Source organism: Condylostylus longicornis, unplaced genomic scaffold (genome assembly GCF_029603195.1).
Source record: "Condylostylus longicornis isolate FDR11 unplaced genomic scaffold, ASM2960319v2 ptg000031l, whole genome shotgun sequence".
Taxonomy (NCBI): Eukaryota; Metazoa; Arthropoda; class Insecta; order Diptera; family Dolichopodidae; genus Condylostylus; species Condylostylus longicornis.
In genome coordinates, this window is record NW_026578000.1 from 8,042,519 (window position 1) to 8,061,007 (window position 18,489).

Consider the following 18,489-nt stretch of genomic DNA (forward strand, 5'->3'; position numbering starts at 1 on the left):
TAATCAACTCCTTAAAAAAAAAAATTCATATTTTTTTTTTGTTTATGAATGTAGTTTTGTATAAATTTCATTAATTTTTAAAATTAAATTAATTTTTTTCTACTTATTAAAAATGGATAATTTTTTTATTTTAAATTTGTGTTCTTTGAGGAAATCTTCTTTACTTCGGCAAGTTCGAAGTAAAAATAGTATAGAAATATTTCAATCATCATATTGTTCCCATTTGCAGTCTTCTTAAAAAAATTATCCATATTTTGTTTTTCATATAAAAACTAAAATATATTTTTTAATAAATCTTTATAAAAAATTTTAAAAACTTCAATTTCAATTTATTTTCAAATAACATTAATTAAAATCAATTAAATTTCGAAAAGAACAAATTTTTACTTTAATAATTGAAATCAATTTTTATAAATTTTATAAATTTAATATTTAACGTTTCTATCACCTAACTCTGGATTGGTAAAATATCAATATAAATTGATGATATCATAATATCTTTATCATTTACAATTTTAATATCTTAAATATTTTTAGTATTTTTTTTTTTACTGTTTGAATTTTTGTTCAACTTAACCGCAACGACGCTCGATCAACAATTTCAAACTATTTATTATATTCAACAAATGTAACTAAAAATTGGCAGTCGAGAGAAATAGCATTAATTGAACAGTTAACAATCAAACTATCATAATAACATAGGGGTATTCAAAATGCACGTATTCAAAAAATTTTTAACAATCTATTAAAGGAAATGATATCATCTATTTAAGGGAAAAAAAAATATAAAATGTAAATTTTTGTTTTTAAATTGTTTGAATCAAATCTACATATGTTTTTATTTTAATATATGTAAAAAAAAAATGAGCAGGGTTTTAAAAAAAGGGATTGCGATGTAAAATTATTTTTAAAATGTTCTTAACCAGCATTTTTTTTTATATTCAAAAATATTTGGTATTTTTGTTTTATATTCAACTATATATGTAGTATAAAAAAAACAAAAAAAAAATTTAAATATTAAAATATGACCTATTTATGTATTATGCATTATAAGAATATTAAGACATTAATTTAAAAATCAACATAAAAAAATTTGTTTGAATACGAGTATTATGTAGATAGATAATTATAAAATTTGTGTGATCACATAAAAATGATTTCATATTAATTATATTTTGATGAACACATTCTTTAAAAACAATTTTTTATTATTCGCTACTAATTAAACATTAATAATGATTATATTCCATTAAAAATGTTAACAAATTCAATACTATTAATCACAAATAAATTTCAAGAAAGTAGCAAAATATAATGAAATATTTTAAAGGGTTTTTAAGTATTCAAAATAAAATACCGAGAATTTTATATTGAAAAGATTTTGCAACAAGAAATTCAATAGTGTTTCCAAATGTTAGCAAACAAAAATTTTTTGAAAATATCTAAAAAAAAAAGGTAAAAATTTCGATTTTTAAACTAAAATTATAAGTTACAAAATTTTTTTTACCTATATATATATATATATTATATTTTAACAATATTACATTACAAGTTAATCTACCTATATATGAAAAATATAAGTGAAAATTTTTAAATTTAAGTACAAAAAAATAATCATGCCTCTCATTAAATATTGCTAGTAAATAATTTAATTAAATTTATGATATTAAAATAAAAACAATTACTGATTTTTTTTTAATTTTGAATAAATAAAATTATTTTAATTTAATATTATACGAAAATTGATATTTATATTATTTTCAAATTAAATAAGAAAAAAATAAATTGGAAATAAATAAATTTTTTTTATGGAGATTAATTACAAACAATCGATTACATAAAAGAATTGAAAATAAAAATCGAAAGTCAAAGTGCTTCAGTATTAAGTTGATTTGAAAACAAACGATTCGTTAACTGAACACACTTATACGCTCTCACACTAATCAAAACATCTCAAATTTTAAATACAAATTGCGAATTTTTCAGATTTTTAGAAAAAGTTTTTTAAATTCTTACGTCTATTTATTTCTTATGCTCATAAATTTTTTCCTCATTCAAAACTATTTTCAATCAAAAATGTAATAATTCGTAGATCTTTGGCTTTGTAAAGAAATTTGGCTTAATCATGTGCAAGCATGAAAAAGTACAATAAAAACTGTGTATATAGATATGTGAGTACGTATAAAAAATATTTTTTTTACTTTTATTATAATCTTTTAATTAAAGAATTTACTTTTATGTTAATATTTTTGACACCCATTTCTCATTATTAATCAAGGCAAACAAGCAAAAAATCTATATTAATTGGATAACTTGAATTGAAAAAAATAATAAAGAAAAATTTACCTCAAGTAAGCACCACATACCAACAGATAATAATTCTGGTAAAACAGAATCAAGTGATTCAACATCTTTTGAAAAACGTGATATAATTCTACCAACTGGTGTTGTATCAAAAAATGTCATTGGTTGCCTAACAATATTATTTAAAATTATGGCATGTAAAATACTGGCAGCATGTATATAACCAAGTGCTGGAATAATATCCGCTCCAAAAGACGTAATTGCTATGAATTTATATGGTATTTTTTTTTGTTTTTTATATTATATTTTTTATAATTTGTTTTTTAAATAATATTGATACAAATTAAGTATATTATTTTGATTTTAGTAAATTATAATTAATACAAGAATAAAAAACTAAAAAATCTACAAAATTATAAATCTACTTATGCGTAAATCAGCTATATTTGGGTCACTTCAGAAAGGGGTATTGGTAAATATTTCCATAATTTTTTATTATTTTTTATTTCTAATTATTTTTCAAATTTTAATTTCAGTTTTATTTTAGACAATAATTTTTGAAATTTACCTCACATATACACCAAAGACATCCAAGTAATAAATCTGGCAATGTACGATCAAGAGATTCAAGATCTTTTGAAAAACGTGATAAAACTCTACCAATTGGTGTTGTATCATAAAATATCATTGGTAATTTAAGAATATTATTTAATAAAATTAAATGTAATATTTTGGCAGCATGTATATAACCGTATGCTGGTGTAATATCAGCACCAAAAGATGTAATTGCTATTTATAAAAATTTTTATAAAATTAAATTCCAATAATAAAATCATAAATTTAAAACGTGCACGATAGAAGAGTAAAACAAAAAAGAAACAATAAAATAGAGAGACTTGCATTTTCTTGCTATTTTTTTATAATAAAAGAAATGGAAGAAATGAAATATTTATATTGCACTTAATCATAATTTTAAAATTAAAGTATTATTAAACTCCTTGTATAATTTAAAATCTTAATAAATAACTTGTACATTATAAAGAGGAAGACATCGGACGATATAATTAATATATGAATACGAACATCTTTTAGAAGCGACCCGTCCAAATAATATTACAAGTGATTATTAAACAAAAAAAAAAAAACTTAAAATAAGGTTAACAAAAATAAAAATTTAATTTTATATGCAATGAACAGGAATACATAATTAGAAACAAAAAAATTTCTTATAAAATCTTAAAAAAATTCATTTACACTAATAAATTATTTACAATCCATGACTTCAAAACCTATAAGCTGAATTTTGTATAAAAACTTTGAAGTCAAAGTCAAGGAATATTTTTAGTCTCCCTTTCTAAATGAGGAGAAGACATCTTTCTAGCTAAAAAAAATAATATAATTTTTGAACTTCTTGCTTTACATATATGAATTTTCATTAAGAATTTACATTTTAGAAAAAATTTAAATTTAATTTTTCTAATTATGTTTTAAATTCATTTGCATAAAACATTAAATTTGATTTTTGTCTTTTGTGTACAAAATAAAAAATTAGCAACTTTTTTTGATTAAATTTTAAAAACAAAATACAAAACTTTCACATATTGTAAAATAAATATATATTACTCTTAAATATAATATAAAATTATTTTTAACTTGAATTTAATTTTATTTCACAGTTGTAAATTAAAAAATAGTTAAAACTAAATTCCATTGTATTTTGTAGAAATTTAACTTAACTTAGACCTTTATATATGATCTTTTATTTTATATAAATTCAAGTTATAAAAAACTTTATATTATGATCGTGTAAATTTAATAAATATTTTATATTTCCTCATCCATATTTTAAGTTTTATAAGTTAACTCAATTAAATACGAAACATAAAACTACGTCCATAACGTTTTAGAAACCATTTCCTATAACCTTATTTTACTCGTACTTTCTATAATATAGCTTCTGTTGTGATAAAGATTAATTTTTGTGTTACTAACCCTTTTTTAATCTTTTCTACAAATTAACATTTTTTAAATATTAGTCCACCATAAGTGCACACTTTAAATTATTTATTTGAAGAAAATTTTAAATACACCACAACCATTTTGTTTCTAAATACTTTTCAATTTACTTTTTCATGATAATTATTTAAATATATTATGTAAATATCATACTTTTTTCTATACAAAAAAACAATTTTGATTGTTTTTCGGTATGTTCAGGTGGGTGCATCTTGTATTTTTTTTTGTTATTCGCCTACAATTCCAAATTAAATTAAATTATTATTAATGTATTTTTTCCAATAAAGAAGTTTATTAAAAAAAAAATGTTCAATCCTTACTTTTATATTGTGTGAAAGTAATTGGCAATATTTACCTGCATAAATAGAAAAGTTCTACCTGGCATTTCATTACAAATTAATTCATTAAAATTTATACTTGGTAATGAATTCCGTATAGGTAGAAGTATTTATTAAGCGAAATGCTACTAATAACGAATCTTTTTTATTACAATTTCAAAGAACATTTTTAAAATGGATTCTCGCGTTCCTTGTAAACTCATTTTGAACTACACAAATGTAGGAATGTTATTAAAAGAGTTATATACTCCTAAATGGAACACAAAACATTACTTTTTTATAAGCATACCATAATATTTCTATTAAATAATTAATACAAAAATATGTTATAATTTAAAAAAAAAAAAAACAGAAGCAACTCCTCGTATACAATTCAAAAAAATAAATGTTAATTTGAAATATTGCGTAATGTGCATTGTAAGTAAGAAAATCTAGAACAAAAATTGACATGCATTTAAAATTTCACACAATGTGATCGTAAATGTCAAAATTTTATCAGCATTCATTTTGTTAAAATATTTTGTTGTCGCATTTCATTTTAAAGGTGGTAATGGTAAAAAAAAATTAGTTTTTAAAATAATGGCAAAACATAAAATTTATGCAATTGTATACACATTTAATATATTATGTACGTACATTTATGTAATATTAATATCTACGGTGAAAATAATAATTTTATGGTCAAATTATATGAATCAAACTATGGTAAACTAATTGCTGTAAAAAAAAAAATTACCTGAAATAAACAATATAAGCAAGTTTTTATAACTTCTGGTATTAAAGAATCAATAATTTCAACATCTTTTGAAAAACGTGATAATATTCGACCAGTTGGTGTTATATCGAAATGTGATAATTTCAATTTTAATGTATTTTTTAATAAATTATGATGCAACAATAATGCTGCACGAATAAATCCATACATTGGTACTAAAGCTGTTACCCATACCACTAGAGCTATACATGTTTTAAAATTTTCAGTTGTATATATACAAATATTATAAAAATATAAATTAATAAACATTTATTAAATTATTTTTTATCTATAATTAAGAACAGTGAAATCTCGTCTTTAAACTTTTCGTACATTATTTTTTAATTAATTGTAATTAAATTAAAAGAAAAATTTTGTAATTATAAACATATTTTACTGTATTTAAAGTTTAACAATTTTAACTATAGTAAATATTATTATTTTAATTGAATTATTTAATATAATGTTAAATATATTAAAAATTAGTCAAAAATTTTGTAAAATTTTCTATTTAATTTAATTTTTGTTGAATGAAAAAAAAGAATAAATGTTTATTTTTATGTATTTCATTAAAAATATTTGCCAGTGTACAAAATAGGGAGTGATCTCAATAGTTATTCATTTTCTTAAAAAATCTAAAACATTTACTTAAGTAGATAAAATTCGAGAATAAGATTCGTTTAATAATTTTTTAAAAGTACCCATCTGGCACCTCATTTCAAAATTTCAAATACTTAAAAATTACAATTTGATTATTCTTTTTTTTCTATAACAAAAATTTTGTAAGTTTATAATCGTAAATTTACTGTTTTATAATTTATAAAATAATTAAAAATTAAAAAAAAGATTAAAAAATAAATCCAAACACTAGTCACAAAATCTTGCTGCAAAATCATTCGACTTTTTGAATATTAATTGTGTCAAAACGGTAGTTTTTAAGAAAATTAACACTAATTTCAAAAAATTTTACCTTGAAAACACTTAAATTTATTGTAGAAACTTTAAACAACGCTCTTACAAACTAATGGTTTTTGAACTCAAATTTAAACTCAAAGTTAATTCAATTCGGCAAAAAAAAGGCAAACAAAAATTAATGATGAATCGATCACTTACGAATAATATTTATTTACTAACAAAATTATTGTTACGTTTTGCAGTTAATTTATTTTTTTTGCTTAAATTCAATTCAATAAGAAATTAATGAATATTGCATTACGATTTAATCGAAACCGTGACTTCAAAAATCGAGTAATACTCTACAGCTATACAATTGCAGCTCATAATGCAGCAGTATGTTGTGTATCAATAACATACTACTACCGTTATTTTGAAGTATTATTTGTGTTCTTAAACAAATATGTTGCATGTAATTATAAGCCCCAATCAGATATAAGATTATATCCGAATATATGAATTAATATTAACAAAAAAAATAATTATTTTTGAGAAAACTAAGGAAACATCCTTATTGCTCTTAAGAAGACGATTAATGTGTCATTTCAAAATAATTTTTTAATACATTAATTTCTGTAATATTTTATATTTTATTTTAAAAGCGAATGGACAAAATATTAACAAAAAAAAAATAAAAAAAAAACAAACAGACAAACATACCTGAAATGAATATTTAATAAATTGTTTAAAACACATTGGCATAATTAGGTCTAATTTTTCAATATCGTTAACAAAACGATCTAATATTCTTCCAACTGGTTTCGTATCAAAAAAGTGTAATGGTGCATGCAGGATACGATCATAAATAAATTCAAATAAATATTTTGATGCTAGTACGCAACCAAGTGAAATTAAATAAGTTCCACTATACATTGTAAGAACTTTTAGTATTTAATTTTTAACATTGATGTCATAGTACATACATACATAATACGGTAAATATTTACCCAAACGTATATGTATAAATTTAAATATACCAGAGCATATTTAATTTTAATATTTATTACAGAATTTATTTTGATCATTTAAAATTTTAATATATAATAAGAAAAATAAAAATTATTAAAAATATGTCTAAATATATTTTTTTTTTTGTTTGAAATATGAATAAAAAATAGTATGAGATTTTTGTTGACAGAATGAAACTCATTGCAAAATAATGTTTTTCGACTCACTTATTTAAAATCCTGTATCCCAACGAAGAAATAATTATTTTTTTTTCCATTTTCTTAAGCTTTATTAAAAATTTCATTGTTTTTATAATATTTTTTAAAAACCATTTCCAAAATGAAATACAATTTTTATGAAAAAAAATTATCAATTCCACTGTGTAAGTGTTCAAAATTGAAATTTGTGTATGGAGTGTTTATTATTCCTATATGTTCAATTTAACTTATCAATTCAATTTTATAAAGAATAGATTTTAAAATAAAGGAAGTTATGCCTGCATAATGCCTGCAATAATTATTGTATTTTTAATTAAACAAACCTAGAACTATATTCTTCAAATTAGAAGCAAAGACCATACTAAAATATTCTTATTTTTCCAAGTTGGCGAAAATAACAAGTTTTGTTCAAAAGAGTACTTAAAATTTTATGATTTAGGGTGTGAGTATTTAATACAGTATTATTTTCTATTTTATTACCGATTATTTAATATATTAAATATATTAAAACCTAGATCTTTATTTATTTTCAATACTTAATATAAATTTAAAATTAATTTCTTATGCTTAAAATGTATCAATAAATGTGCAATAATTTTGCGTCTATTACAATTTAATATCCATGAGTTATGAAGATTTTTCAAATAAAATTAATTATTTTTTAATTTATATTATTTATAATAATATAATTTCAATTTGTAATCGGCGTAAGAATTAACATAAAATAATAGAATTTTATGTACAAGAAGTAAAAAATTCATATTAAAAAGACAATCTTAATATGGCAGAGATGAAAATTTTTTTTAAAATAAACAAATTAATATTTTTATATATTTTAATAAAATTTGTATTTAAGCATAATTGTAAATAAAGCCAAAAGATGTGGAAAATGAAAAGGGCATTTTGAAAAAAGATGAAAATTAAATAAAAATGAAATTCGATTAAAATAAAGGAAGAAAAAAATGCATTTAAAATATATTTGAATTTTTTTAATGATGAAAATTCGAATTGTTTTCGTTTAACCGAAACACCATTATAAAAAAGAAAAAATAGTTAGAAATTACCAATAAAACCATTTGAATAATTAGAAATAATTTGTATTTTTTCCAAGAATATTGAAAAAGAAAATTATTTTCAAAGCTAGTTTGAATGTAAGAGAAAATTTAAAATTCATTGTTTTCACATTTTACAAACCGAAAACAAACATGAATACATTGCATGTAATGTGGCTGGTAATTCGTTGTCGATTTCATCAATATCTTTATTAAAACGATTAATTATTCTTCCAAGTGGTGTTATATCAAAAAATGTTGTTGTCGGTGCCCGCATAACACGTCTTAACATTGAATTATGTAATTTTCGTGCAGCATAAAATGCTCCAATGTACAAGGATAACACAGCGAAAAATATAAAAATCGCTAATAATTGTTTCAAAAAAAAAAAATATAACAAAATAAATAGAAGCAAAATTAAAATTGAATATTACGAGTACAAATATTATAACTAATTTTTATTTGAATATGTAAAATATATTGTTTCCTTAACTATTATAAATGACCATTACACCTTTAATCATTTTAAAATTATTATTATTTCTATAAGTTTAAAAAAAATAATTTTATGAAAGTAGCTTGAAAATAAATTATTTTTTTTTTTATTTCAAATTCACCTTCTTAAATATATAAAAAAAAAATGATAAATTAATGGAAATTTTAATGTTGAGATCAACTTATTTATAATTTAAAATAATATTAAAATTCAATTTTAAATTTAATTTAGAAAAGAATGAGTAGAAAATAAGATAATAGAAATCAACCATTATAACTGATTGAAATATTGTTAATTTTATGGATTTTGAAATCAAAAAAAAATAGAAACTATAGTAATAAAAAAATAACTATGAATGTATGTACATGCTTATATTAAATATTTTCATGAAAAAGATTTAAAGAAAAATTAAAAATTTTTATGATTACCGCAAATGTTTGAGATAATATAAATCTTATTCCAAATGGCAATACATTGTCAATTGTATCCACATCTTTAGAAAAACGATTTATTGTACGACCTGTCGGAGTTGTATCAAAAAATTCCATTGGCATTCTAAAAACATTATTTAGAATACCTTCGTGTAAAATAATGGAGCAACGTAAACAACCCAAAGCCAATAATAATGAACATAAAAAGTGAGAAAACACTGAAAGGAATATTTCATATAATTTAAAAATTTTTAAATTCCCTTAATTTTTTTTTTTTGAAAAACTAATAGTTAAATGGAATTTATTTGATTTTGTTTCCTTCCTTGTAAATATGTTAAACTTGCACATAAATACAGAATTGGCATACTTTAATCCTTTTCCATTTTACAACAAAAGAAAAAAAAGTACAGAGCAACAATCATAAAATTAAATACAAACATACTGTCCAATTACCGTATTTTTAAGTTAATTATATCAAACAATATATAAAAAAATATTATGTACAAATAATTATTTTCTAATATTAATCTGATAGTGGAGATCTTATGTGATAAACTAAATTTTTAAATGTCTAAAATAGGTCATCATAACCAAAAAGGAGCCATTAAATTAAGCAGTTCACTTAGTTTATAAGAATACTAGCTAATATATTCGTTAAGTACTGAAATTAAATCAGAATTTCAATTTCGATGAATCAAGTAAATAATGTCGAAGGAACTTGATATCATTCGCGAAAATTTTAATCATTCTTAAAGTAGTTGAACGAATTGATTTTTCTATTGGAAACCCATGGCAATTATTGAATTTTTCAACGCGTTAAAGCTTTTTAGTATGAAAAACGTTTTCTCACGAAAGCAAACTAAAAATTAGTCACTATTAAATTGAATTTTCCTCTTTTTCTTAATTTAAAATTGGCTCATATACATATATATAAAAAACAAACGACAAATCCTATACAGTAATAATTAATGATATCGACCATTAATCTCTTGCAAATACTATACTGTGCCATGCTTTAATTTACCTTGCAAACAAAAACTACTATGAATTTTGTAGAAAAACAATTAAAATCAGCAACACAATTATCAGAATTAATAATACATTTTCTGCGATTTCTACTAACAATTCAATTAGAGCAAACATCACATAACAATGTTCGATATACATGCAAGATTATATTAACAATTAATGAATTTATATTTTTATAGCAATTATACTTAGTTAAGTTTCGAACATTTTACAAAAAAAAAAAAAAATCAATTCGAATTCAATCATTGCATGCCTATTAATATTTTGTTTATATTGTTGAATTTAAATAATAAAATATTAATATATTTCAAATTTCGTAGGCTATTACTTCATTATTGATAATAATATTTATTAATTTATGAATGCTGGCTTAATACACATTTTTTATTTAGTTTCTTTTTTAATATATATTCCTATTTTTTGCACCTATCATCTAAAAACAATTACAATTTTTATGTAGGTATTATAATATTAAAAGAAAAAAGTATTTTTATTATATTTTATCATTTTACCGAGAATGCTGTCATCAGCATTGATCTTATATTCATTGGTATTGTATTATCAATTGTATCCACATCCTTAGAGAAACGATTTACAATTCTACCAACAGGAGTTGTATCGAAAAATTCCATTGGCATTCTTACAGTATTTTTCATTAGAAGTGAATGCATTTCTCTTGCACAATATAAGCAACCAAGACTCAATAATAATGTGCTAATAAAACTTGCCAAAACTTTTTTGAATATAAAAAAATCGTTTTTGAATTTCATAAATTTTTTAGTAGTAGAGAAGAAAAAAAAAAGTAAATTTTGAATGTATTTAATTTTTGTATTTTGTTTTTATTTAATTTTAAAATAAAACAGAAAAAAGTATAAGTGTGAAGAATTAAAAATGTGTTTGATTTGTTAATGTAAGAATGTAAATATGTTTGAAAACATGTAATTAGTAAATGTTAATTTTCAATAAAATAAAAAAAAAACACAGTGAATTGATTTTATTTACAATGCAATTATTAACAAAACAAGAGAATTAAGCAGACTTTAATACAAATGCAATTTTTTAACTAATTTTAAAACAAAGCCACATGCCACATAAATATTAAAACAAAGCCACATGCATATAAAAATAAATAATATTTTAAATACAAATATATGAAGCACACATAATAAAAATAAAAAACAATATTTTTAATAACCTAAGTAAAACTTTTTACAATTCTTTTTAACTAAAAGAAAAATAATATTATTTAGTAAATAAAAATACTATTCAATTTATTTAAAACAAAATATTTTTTCACCCTCTTAAGTACATTTAATTTTTTATAAAGAATTTAAATGTAAGTCCAAATCAAATGTAAGTTTTTAAATTTACCTATAATTTTAAAGATTCACTGAACTATACCAATTTTAACGAAAAACCAAATTAACTTAATCTGATTCAAAAATAGTTAATTTATTAAATAAAATGTTTAAAAAAAATAAAAATTAAAATTCTCCATAACAGTAAAAATGAAATAATAAAATATTTTTAGAGAACTTCCATAAAAATATCTTGATAACACTCATTGCTTGAAATTTATTAGTAAATAATGAAAGAAAATTAGAAAAATAAATATCTAAAAAATTAAATTTCTAATGATAGCTTCTTTTGTTAGGTTGTGGAAACTTATAATATTACAAAATTAAAATTAAATTATTTTTACCTAACTAAACTTTATAATAGAATTCAGTGATAGAACCAAATAAATTATATAATGGAATTTTGTTATTTAATTTATCTTCTAATTATTATGATTATAATAGTATATGAATAAAAATGAATGGTTAATATTATTTCAATTAGTCAAATGATTACCATAAAACTAGTTCGAAGTACAGCTCTTATACTCCATCCAATTTGATAATCAACAACATGCACATCCTTTGAAAATATATTTAATACCCGACCTTTAGGTGTTGTATCAAAATAGAGCATTGGAAGTTTTAATATGTTATTTAGAAGAGTATCATGCATTTGTATTGCACTTTTTAAACAACCCAAAAACTGTAATGCAACCCCTAGATAGATCGACATGCCTGTATAAAGTTTGCAGTTTAAAATTATTATTTTCTTTTTATTTTTCTATGATCAAACATTGAAAAATAAAATCAAAATTGAACATGCAAACTCCAAAAGAATTATAACATAAAAAGCTTCTGTAAAAGTTTATTTGGTTATAGTAGTAATTTTTAAATTTTTGTATTAAATTTAAAAAAAAATATTTATATAAAAAAAGTTGAAAATGTGGGAGTAAATATTTTTTTAAATAATAAGAAAGCCGTTTAATTCTCATTTACTTTCTAAAACAATACAATGCATACGTAAATAGTTTAATATTGAACGAAAATATATTTTTAGAAATTTTTAGCTCATAATATGTACATGTTTCCTAATCTTTACTGATTTATCTATTAAAAAATGCATATTCAAAATGCGGTGATATGCAGGGTTTAGTAAATTTCTTTTATGGAATATTGTATTATATTGTACATTATGTATTTTAGGTATTTTACAATTTTTCTTTTACTAAATTACATATTATATATTACATACGCAATTTAGTAAAAGAAAATTGTTTGCAATGAGTGTATCATAATATGTTTTTATAATATAACAACAAAATGTGTTTAATTTTTCAATTGTAACTTCTAACAAAATGTGTTTTAATAAATAATACTATTGTTCAACAAAATATACTTATCAATCTAATCTATTTAATATAAATTAGTGATTATTAAAATCTAAAATATCAACAATTTTTACTATTACTGTTTATTATAAAATACCGAAATGGCTTCACGTTATACAAGGAAGCTTCTTTGGTAGCAAATAAAATTTAATAAAACCACAAATCAACATAAATTGCATGCATTTTATCTTTTTATTATAATTACGTAATATAAAAAAAGAACACAAAAAAACATTTGTTATAGCAAAAAATTTTGTCGCTTAAGGTAAATTTTTAAATTAAAGTGACTTACCTTGTCCCACACCAAAGGCACCATATACACCCAAATACATGTCACGTACTTCTGGCTTAGCAGCTTCTTTATCACTCGACCACGTACTTAGCCATAAATTAGAGCCGATCGCGAAGCCTTGGAATGTTGCATTTAATAATATTGTTGCTATTGTAATTCTCAAACCGATACTCTTTAAATAATGTTTATAAACTGCGAATTTTACCTAAAATTTCCAGAAAAGTAATGAGAATTGATAATATTTAGAAAGAAAGTTTTAATTAAAAACATACACTTCCAGTTTGAGATGTCTCTTTTTCTATCAGTTTGCCGTCGTCTTCCTTAGAAAGTTTTTTTTCTGGTTTTTCCAATGCACTTGATGAATCGGAGGTTTTAGAATTTTGCCTATCTATAGATTTTCGTTTACGTAAACCTTTATGATCACCAGATCCTCCTTCATCAGAATTAAGAGATACCGTATCTGATGATTGACTTTCACTTCGTTGCCTACTTATAGCACGATTTAACTGTTGCAATAATTCTTTACTTTGAATTGAGCCCTCTAATTGCTGTTGGATTTCTTCTAAATCATCTTCAACGTTTGCTTCTTGCAAATGTTGTATTAAAAATTCTGAAAAAGCACCTTTTTTATTTAGAAGTTCTTGGTAAGTACCACTTTCACTGATTTGACCATCTTTTAACACAAATATGTTATCAACTATTGGTAAAAAAGTCAAACCGTGAGTTACTAAAACTGTTGTTTTTTTTGATAATAATCCTTTTGGTCCTATTACTTCTTCGAAAATATGTTTACCAACATGGGAATCTACAGCGCTTAATGGATCATCCAATAAATATATATCTGAGTCGCTATAAACTGCTCGGGCCAATGATACTCTTTGTTTTTGACCTCCAGACAAATTAATACCTTTCTCACCAATTTCGGTACTATCACCAGCTGATAACATTTCAATATCAGCTTTTAAGGCACAAGCTTCAATTACACGTTCATATTTTTTTCTATCGAAAGGTTTTCCAAAAAGAATATTTTCACGTACTGTCGCATTTTGAATCCACGCCTGTTGTGGAACATACGCCACTTTTCCAACTGTATTTACACGCCCCAATTTTTTGTCCATTTCACCAAGGAAAGCATTTATCAGAGAACTTTTTCCAGAACCGACAGTACCAACAACAGCAACTAGCTGATGTTTTGCGACTTTCATATTAATATCCCTCAAGATTAAATCTTCATCTCCCCAAGAGAAGTTTCCGCTTTCAATTATTAAAGGGTTCGCTATTGAGTTGAAATAATTAAAATTTATATACACAATGTAGGCACAATACTTACGTTCAGAATTGTCATGTGATACATTATTTGGATCCAACTCTTCGCTATTCATGAATTTATTAATACGAGTTACAGAGACTTGTGTCTAAAATTATAATCATAAATTAATTTAAATATTTAAGTGTATTTTATTTTATATGCATTTAAATGATTTTAACAAAAAGACTTTTTGCAAGAATTTTATATAATCAAGTCATCGCAAATATGAATTATCGTCTTATTGTTAAAATGTCATTTGAAGAATTAAAAAAGATTTAGCACTTACTTGAACCATGTTTGATATTAACATCGGTAGCATAGATAAAGGAAAACGAAGAATATTAAAAAGAGATAATGAAACAAAAGCCGTTGTTGCATTTAAAACATGATTTTCATCAACTAAAACATACACCGCAAATGTAACCAAAGAAACCTTTAAAAAGTTTGTAAAGAAGTATAGATAGAAGATAGAATCTTAAATTTAAATGTTATTATTTAAAAAGAATAAATAAATGGCTGTGAAAGTGTTTTGATTTTATATCATGATATTGATCTAAATTATCTTTGTATGAGAAATCGTATTTTTGTTTTATATTTTTCAAAAACAATTTTCCTTAAGAACACACCAGGCATTAAAGTATGTATGTATGTACATTATATGAAAGTTATTTCCCCGAAGAGCACTTAATCTATTATATTTGTTGCTAAAATGAAATTATTAAATATTCCTTAGTAAAAAGGAAGAGTGGAAGAAAAAGAATAGACTGTTTCTTATCCAAATTCCAAAAATATGAAAGTGGAAGCTTGAAATATTTTACTTTATACATAATGTTTTATGTTACCTCAACAATATAGACAATTAATAGAGGCAAAACTGCCAGTGGAAGTTTTAAAATATCAAAAAGAGCTATGCAAACAAATGCTTTTTCTGGCGTCAAAACATGATCATCTCCACTGTATACGTAAGTTGTAAAAGTGACTATTGCAACCTGAATTTTTTCAGTTTGAAAAGATTTATTTTTATTATTTGAGATATTTCACTAGAAAATATTTTTAAGTATTACTTATTAAACTTAAAGTTAGAAAATTTTGGTAAATTTATTTTATAAAAATTATTCTGGAACCAATTTGATTTTAGCATTATTTCAAGGAGAATTCTGATATAAAATTTTAATTAATTTTAAGAAATTGTAAGTTACCAAGAAAGGTGCACACGACCACAAGAATGATGTACCAGCATTTAAGTATGCAGTCTTTTTCAAAACGTCTATCTCTTTATTACGAATTTCCAGTACCTGTTCTTCGAAGCTAGGTTCCCAAGCATACAATTTAAGTACCTAAATTTTTTTTACATTACAGTTTAAAATTTTACTAACAAGTAAATTTATCATAATCCTTACCTTAATGCCACTCAATACTTCATTCATTAACTTAACTCTATCATCCTTGTTTTTCATTTGCCTAATTTGTAAATCTTTAATTTTATTAGCAATTACGCCATTAATTGGAATTAAAATTATCATAACGGCGAGACCAGCAAAAACAGATGGACCCAAAATATCATATAAAAAGTACAAAGCAGCACCAATTTGTAATGGTGCGGACCAAATCATATTTAAGTACGTCGTCAAATCCATAAAGCGTTGTGCATCCACAGCCATTAAATTAACAATTTCTCCAACTGTTGACTCTTTTTTTGCACTATTTGATATGACTAAAGCTTTTCTATATATTGCATTTATGAGAGCTGTACGAATTCTCAAACCCACAATAAACATTCTATGAAAGTATTGACCTAATACAAGAGTTTGAAACGAAGCGACAACAAATAGCGATACAGCATATAATGCTCCTTTCCATTGTGGTTCTGGCTCTTTACCATCATTATCCACGAAATTAATAATTAAACGAAGAAGCTGTGGTGACACAAAAGTCAAAATGTCATTAATCAACTTTAGAGCAGATCCGAAAAGAAAAATTCCCCCAAAAGATTTTATAATTGGCGGCATAATTGATGCTTGTTGTTTTGTAGAACCGACATTGGGATTCTGGAAAGTAACACTTGCAGAATTTTTATTAAATGTTGCCTTAGTTTCAGAGGAGGGCATTGTGAATCCATTTTCTATTGCTTGATTTCTTTCTAACTTTTTCTGAACTGATTTGTTCCAGTGTTTGGCAAAAACTGGCATAACTTCTTTAGATGAATCAACCGGTCGAAGATCCCATAAATCTTCTAACTCAAGAGGCTTACGAAAGCCATGCCAAGCCATTCTATCAAACCATTGATAAGTTACTTTTGAAAGGAAACTAGCAGCAAGTTCTGGGCACTCTTTCTAAAATTTGACACATTTTCTTTCAATTTTAATTCGCAGGTAAATATATTAAAAATTATACCTACCTCAGATTTTGGGTATTTCGTTTGGTTTGGTTTTTGATCGCCAAAGCAATTAAGTATTAGCATGGCTATGGAGCACGCAAAGAATATCATGAATGTTACATATTTGTAGTCATCATATTCGTTTGCTGCTGGATAACTACTTTCTTTATCCCTCAATTGTTTCGCAAATACCTCCGTCCTACATCTGGGAATACTAAAAACTGTCAACAAAAACCAAAATAAAAATAGCAGTCCAGACGTACGAACTCCATGTTTCTTGTTCAGGACACATAGTACCCCAGCTAATATCTAAAATAAAATTTCTAATAGTTTAAAAATTACATAACCTGTTTTTAAATCTTACAAAGGCTGCGATTTTTATTAAAGGACTATAGATATCAACTGGATGAACTGGGTATTTTTCTTTATTTGCAAGTGCATATATAAAGTCTATAGCGCTAATTAATATTAAAATCGCATTGATTACTATTTTTGAAGTATTCAGAATATTCCATGGAATATCTTTATCTAAGCTGCTTCTAATATAAAAGAAATCCAGTAAAGCAAACACGTAGAGGAATATGCAAGGTCCCCACAATAAAACTGTCTGTTCAAAACAAGGTGTAAAATCGGGATTATCAGAATTCCACACTTTATCATAATCCTTCAATTAATTTCTTAGTTTTGTATTTAAATTATTCACCTAAATTAAAAAAAATTTACCCAAAAAGTAGATCCACAATATTCTTCCATATTAAGAGATTTTTATATGCTTATTTCCAATTATTAAGCACAAAAAACTCTTTCAAAAAATAGAATATTACTTTCAACCTCCTTTACAATATTAATCCTTTACCAATTGAATAATCCTGCTCACAGTATACAAACTGACTGATTCCTAAAACATGAAAAACAAATGTTAAATATCAATATGACTGCAATAATTTATGGAAAAATCGCATGCTTGTAGCTTATCAGCTGTTTTATGTTTAAAACACAATGTAAAAGCAAACGAGAAAGTTCATACATTATGTACATATATTAAAAACCGTTTTAGTGCTGACATATTTTTTTTATCGGATTTTTTCTAGATTCATTTCCCAAATAAACGTTAATAAAAAGTTCTAAACCTAAACTTAAACAAGTATTAATCAATACAATTTAAAAACATTTAATTGCATTAATTGCGGGCTTTATTCTGATTTTTAAATTTCTATTTTCTTGCTGCCAGTTGCCACTAAAT

The 18,489-nt window shown here is 23.2% G+C and overlaps 1 protein-coding gene across 17 annotated transcripts in view; it reads right to left on the reverse strand.

Moving 5' to 3' along the window:
* Positions 1-18,489, reverse strand: part of LOC129608300 (multidrug resistance-associated protein 1) — a 39,925-nt gene that overhangs the window by 4,137 nt on the left and 17,299 nt on the right. For 4 of the 17 annotated variants that reach the window (XM_055519716.1, XM_055519712.1, XM_055519714.1 and 1 more), the window contains 10 exons: positions 17,970-18,144; positions 17,611-17,910; positions 17,268-17,555; positions 16,270-17,202; positions 16,069-16,206; positions 15,156-15,302; positions 14,891-14,975; positions 13,833-14,836; positions 13,561-13,765; positions 8,727-8,950 (listed from right to left, as the gene is read on the reverse strand). In XM_055519716.1, the coding sequence (XP_055375691.1) occupies positions 8,727-8,950; positions 13,561-13,765; positions 13,833-14,836; positions 14,891-14,975; positions 15,156-15,302; positions 16,069-16,206; positions 16,270-17,202; positions 17,268-17,555; positions 17,611-17,910; positions 17,970-17,999 (3,354 nt within the window). In that variant the 5' untranslated portion in view covers positions 18,000-18,144. Of the gene's footprint in view, positions 1-2,346; positions 2,568-5,394; positions 5,616-8,726; positions 8,951-9,508; positions 9,730-11,052; positions 11,274-12,394; positions 12,616-13,560; positions 13,766-13,832; positions 14,837-14,890; positions 14,976-15,155; positions 15,303-15,711; positions 15,859-16,068; positions 16,207-16,269; positions 17,203-17,267; positions 17,556-17,610; positions 17,911-17,969; positions 18,145-18,489 lie in introns of all 17 variants that reach the window. The other 13 variants (XM_055519718.1, XM_055519725.1, XM_055519721.1 and 10 more) reach the window with 9 other exon arrangements.